We start from the raw sequence: 5,556 nt of genomic DNA on the forward strand, positions 1-5,556 counted from the left end.
TGCCTCATTAGTTGTTTGCAGAAAAAGTCTGGCTGGCCAATGGATCAGAAAAAAAGAATATAGAAACAGACTGAAACAATTTAGTTAATGTGATAAAGGTGGCATTTCAAATATGCGCGGGACAGAAACATAATCAAATAAATGGTACTAGGAGAATTAGCTAGCTAATAAAAATAAATTTTAAAGAAATCTGGATCCCGAACTCATCACTGATTCCAAAAATACCATTCCTGATGGTACAAAGTTTAACATGTATATGAAACCATTAAAGTGCCTTAAAACATAAGAGCATTCATTAAAAAAAGATGTCCATCATTTTAAATAAAAATAAGAAAGTGCAGAACAATATTTACAGTATAACTTCATTGATTTAAATCATTTCTATAGTACATGTTTTGATTACAATTATTCAATGAAAGGATACATACTCAGTAAGTTTTATTCACCATTATGCCACCATTCTCTACCACATGTGCCTGGTACATGACAGGCATGAAAATATAAATTTAGTTGAATGACAAAATAAATGAACTCTTATGCACTATTGGTGGGACTATCAATTGTGGTAACCTTTCTGGAGAGAGTTGGAAATATGTATAAAATAATAATTTCATAGTATGAAAAGATCATATCCAGAACCCTCATTTCTAGGAATTTATCTTATGAACAATTTTTATGAGTGCATAGAGATACATGCTTTAGATATCCAGGACCAATTTTTTTTTTATAACAGGAAAAAAGTGTGTATGTAAGGGGAGAGATGGTATAGAAATAGCCGCACTACAACAAAAATCTGGTTAAATTAAGGCAATTATTTCCGCGGCCTATGCATTTATTTAAAAATTAGATGCTGATCATTTGCTATGAAAATGTAGCCATAATTAGCTGATAAATTAAATGAGCAGATCACAAAACATAATATGATATCATATAGATAAAACACTATACATAAATAGGTGTATATATGCACAAGGAAATTTCTGGAAGGAAATGCATCAAAATGCTAACAATGGTTATTTTTTGGTTGTTAAGATTGTCTGTTTTTAATATGACTGGAATTTTCTATATTGGAGTTTTATATTTACAATGCTCATATACTTTGACAATAAGAGAGAAACAATAAAAATAAATTCATTTATGAAATAGAAAAGCGTTTCCTAACTTTAAAAAAATATTTGACTAAATGACAAAGCACAAATCCTGTAATAAACAAGCAGCATAAAGGTTAATTTAACTTTGATATCTTTCCTCATTTGAAATGAATAATTCATCATATTTTATACTTCAATTTACTACTTGTATTCTATGACCAGGTTGAGATTGTGATTAAGTAGGTTGTAAATGTGGTTAAGTAGGTTATTCTGTATACTAGTATGCCAAATCACCTCTGTGGATTTTTCTGCTTCTATAAAAATATCAAGATATTGTCCAGTTAAATCTCTAAAAGACTATATCCTGTAAATTTTTTATTCAAATACAGATGGGTAATTTTTGTCATTCATAAAAATGGGCTAAATATGCTCCTTACCTTTCAATGAAAAGTAAACACTGGTCTTTTTGATTGTACCAAGGGAGTTGTTCTGTAGCAGAAAAGACTCCTGTAAATAAAAATAACAAATATCTGTTTTTAAACTTCATTTTGCAAAAGTTTATTCACATATTACTGGACTTGTAAATCATACCTTAGTAATGCTAGAATGTTACAATATTAGAAGGAAACTGGTGGCAGAGGACAACGCATACACTGACGGAGGATGCACTTTCATTAGCACAAATTCCCCCTCCCATCCTGCTGTTTGTGGAATTGAAACCTGCTGCACAAAAGTATAATATAAACCGTCTGCTTTTTAATAATACTACCTAACATTTGAATACCCCTTTGTTTTATCTACAAGGTTGTTGCAAGCATTTCTGAGTACTACGTGGCAAGTTAGCAGCAAGGTTGGGGTATACTATATGCCCGTTTAAAAAGAGAAATATAATAAAAATGGTGTAACTGACTCACGGCAACAGGGGCTCGCAAACCTTGTAGATGGATATAAACCAGGCTTGCCAAACATCACAGACAGCACTTATTAAATCTGCTACGTGGAATGCAATATGCCTGCTGTCTAGCCCCTCCCCCCTCTACCAATAAAAGACTCCCCCTTTTTTTCCAGTGTAAAAATACATGCTCATAGAATAGAGAAAATCGGTATTTTAAAATCACCCATAGTCACACTACCCAATGACGCCATTTACATCATTTTCTTCGAATTTTTTCAAAAACAGATTTTTGTCAAGAGGCCCGTCACAAACCAAACGGGAATTCAGGATGGGCGGATGGGAGAAAGAAGACACTCCTCTTCTTCCCTTGTTAGGAACTATGGCTGGTATTTTTACCTCATGTCTACGCTTTTTTTTTGTTTTTTTCTCCTTTTTTATTTTTTTTTGAATTATAAAACTATAAAGACACAATTTTGAGGGGAAAAATACGCCTTTCAGGGGTGTGCGCCTCAGTCACCAAGGAGCGTCTGGGAAGGTGGGTGGAGCCGGGGGGGTGGGGGCAGTTGCGTTTGGCCATTCATTGGGCATAAGGCTTATCAATCAAGGTTGTCCAGCAAATGAGGAGCGTACTAAAGGCACACTGGGAACGAAACGAACCGGAGGTCTGACTGCAAGGGGAGGGGGCTCGCGATCTAAAACGAGAAGAGATTTCGGGGTCCCAAACTGCGCCATTCGGCTGCGGCACGTCTGGGTACGCCGCCGCTGAAACCGGGTGAGGCCTTGTCGCTGCCGCTCTCGCCCAGGCCTCCGCCGCCGCAGCCACCTCAGCGCCGGCCGCTGCAGCCCCCGCCCTGCCCTGCGCTGCTGCTGCCATCGCCGCTGCCACCTCCGCAACCCGGGCCTCGGTCGCTGCCACCCAAGCATCCGTGAGTCCTTTTCTGCCCCTCTCCGGGCGCGCGGTCTTTGCGGTAGTCACCATCTTAAAGAGATTTGCAGGCTTGCAAGATGGCAGAAGCAGATGTTAAAATGGTCTTGGAATCTGCCGCCCAGGGGGTTGCTGAAGAGGAGATGGCTAGCTCGGCTAGTGATTCTGGGGAAGACTCTGACAGCAGTAGCTCTGGCAGCAGCACTAGTTGCAGCAGCAGCAGCAGCAGCAGCAGCAGCCGCCGCCGCCGCCGCCGCCGCTTACATAAAAAGAAGAGGGTACCTGAGCCATCCAGAAGGGCGCGGCGGGCTCCGTCTGTTCCAAGTTTCCTGGATAGGCTGCCTCAGGCAGTTAGAAATCGTGTGCAGGCGCTCAGAAATATTCAAGATGAATGTGACAAGGTAGACGCCCTATTCTTAAAGGCAATTCATGATCTCGAAAGAAAATACGCTGAACTCAATAAGCCTCTGTATGATAGACGATTCAAAATCATCAATGCAGAACATGAGCCTGCAGAAGCAGAATATGAATGGAATTCAGAGGATGAGGAGTTCAGCAGTGATGACGACGAAGATCTGGATGATTCCTCTGGTGAAATGCCTCCCTTAGAGGGTGAGGAAGAAGACCCTAGAGAAAAACCTGAGGTGAAGGCTGAAGAGAAGGAGGTTCCTAAAGAAAAACCTGAGGTGAAGGCTGAAGAAAAGGAAGCTCCTAAAGAAATTCCTGAGATAAAAGCTGAAGAAAAGGACGTTCCTAAAGAAATTCCTGAGGTAAAAGCTGAAGAAAAGGAAGTTCCTGAAAAAATTCCTGAGGTAAAAGCTGAAGAAAAGGAAGTTCCTGAAGAAATTCCTCAGGTAAAGGCTGAAGAAAAGGAAGTTCCTGAAGAAATTCCTGAGATAAAGGCTGAAGAAAAGGAAGTTCCTGAAGAAATTCCTGAGGTAAAGGCTGAAGAAAAGGAAGTTCCTGAAGAAATTCCTGAGGTAAAGGCTGAATTCCTGAAGAAATTCCTGAGATAAAGGCTGAAGAAAACGAAGTTCCTGAAGAAATTCCTGAGGTAAAGGCTGAAGAAAAGGAAGTTCCTGAAGAAATTCCTGAGGTAAAGGCTGAAGAAAAGGAAGTTCCTGAAGAAATTCCTGACGTAAAGGCCGAAGAAAAAGAAGATTCTGAAGATTGTATGGAGGTGACATCTGAAGTAAAAGAAGATCCTGAGGGAGCCCCCCAGGCAAAGGCAGAAGATAAACAGCCTAAAGCAACAGAGGTTAAGGCAAGGGCTACAGTAAGGGAGGCTCAAAAAAGAGTTCCTGAAGAAAGGCTTATGGAAATAGTGAATTTCAAAAGAGCTAGGAAGGGAAAGCCAAAAAGTGAAGCTCCTAAAGGCATTCCTGACTACTGGCTGACTGTTTTAAAGAATGTCGACAAGCTCGGGCCTATGATTCAGAAGTATGATGAGCCCATTCTGAAGTTCCTGTCTGATGTTAGCCTGAAATTCTCAAAACCTGGCCAGCCGGTGAGTTACACCTTTGAATTTCATTTTCTGCCCAATCCGTACTTCAGAAACGAGGTGCTGGTGAAGACATATATGATAAGGTCAAAACCAGATCACAACGATCCCTTCTTCTCTTGGGGATGGGAAATTGAAGATTGCAAAGGCTGCAAGATAGACTGGAGAAGAGGAAAGGATGTTACCGTGACAACCACCGAGAGTCGCACAACTGCTACTGGAGAAATTGAAATCCAGCCAAGAGTGGTTCCTAATGCATCATTCTTTAATTTCTTCAGTCCTCCTGAGATTCCTAAGATCGGAAAGCTGGAACCACGAGAAGATGCTATCCTTGATGAGGACTTTGAAATTGGTCAAATTCTGCATGATAATGTCATCCTGAAATCAATCTTTTACTATACAGGTGAAGTCAATGGCACCTTCTATCAAGATGGCAGAGATTATGGAAACAGGAAATTTCGAAAATAAAAAAGATGTTGAAAAATCAAGAATCTTAAAAATTCAAGAAGTGAAGCAAGTTCATATAGCCTTGAAAAAAGAAAAAGCAGAAAACCTGCCATATAACAAGCTGAATGCTATTATTCCTTATAGTCTCGTGTTTTCGTAGTTTCTTGGTAGTCCATTTTAAAAAAAAAATTGTGCTAAAAAGTGTGTCAGTTTATTCTATCTAGCCTATTGTAGTGTAATCAAAATATGTAAGCTGTTTTCAATGATCTAAAGCATGTTAGTTTGGTGCTACAGAGTGTTGATTTTTGTGAAATTCTTTTGTCATATTCCTATTAGATTGTAGCTGTGAAAACTGTCAGAATTGTTAACTGAGACAAATACTTGCTTGGAAAAAAACAAAGTTTATGAAGTAATAATGCAAGTGTTTTTTTTTTCTTTTTCTAGCCAGAAGACTAAAAATTTAAATCTGCTTGCACTAGCTGTGCCTTCATTACTTTGCTATAGAAATACAGCACTTATGCTAACTAGAACAGTGTATTGTGACATTTGCTTGAAAAAAGATTAGCTTACATTTAAGAATGCAAAGACCACATTTGATATGACTGTGAGCTTGTTTGTGTACTTAGTAGTCTATAAGTTTAATCAATATGAAGTTATTGTTTACCACTGAGGTGTTAATATGGCATAGTATTTTAAA

The 5,556-nt window shown here is 39.0% G+C and overlaps 1 protein-coding gene across 3 annotated transcripts; it reads left to right on the plus strand.

Annotated features, from left to right (window-relative positions):
• Window positions 1-2,880: 2,880 nt before the first annotated feature.
• On the plus strand, window positions 2,881-5,196 carry NAP1L3 (nucleosome assembly protein 1-like 3). Of its 3 annotated transcripts, none has more exons than XM_012648729.1 (2): window positions 2,881-3,891; window positions 3,924-5,196. In XM_012648729.1, the coding sequence occupies exons 1-2, from the start codon at window positions 2,992-2,994 to the stop codon at window positions 4,878-4,880; spliced, it is 1,857 nt and encodes a 618-aa protein (XP_012504183.1). In that variant the 5' UTR covers window positions 2,881-2,991; the 3' UTR covers window positions 4,881-5,196. The 3 variants fall into 3 exon arrangements, with proteins under 3 accessions (XP_012504183.1, XP_012504184.1, XP_012504186.1); XM_012648730.1 differs by having other exon boundaries at window positions 3,966-5,196; XM_012648732.1 differs by having other exon boundaries at window positions 2,881-3,849.
• Window positions 5,197-5,556: the final 360 nt, after the last annotated feature.

This window comes from Propithecus coquereli, unplaced genomic scaffold, assembly GCF_000956105.1.
Source record: "Propithecus coquereli isolate 6110/MARCELLA unplaced genomic scaffold, Pcoq_1.0 Scaffold293, whole genome shotgun sequence".
In the NCBI taxonomy this organism is placed as follows: Eukaryota; Metazoa; Chordata; class Mammalia; order Primates; family Indriidae; genus Propithecus; species Propithecus coquereli.

Bases quoted from the DNA above. Each gene is read 5' to 3' on its own strand.
- NAP1L3 (XM_012648729.1), top strand. From the start codon at position 2,992: ATGGCAGAAGCAGATGTTAAAATGGTCTTGGAATCTGCCGCCCAGGGG. The intron at 3,892-3,923 runs GTAAAGGCTGAA...GAAATTCCTGAG, and splicing joins TTCCTGAAGAAATTCCTGAG to ATAAAGGCTGAAGAAAACGA.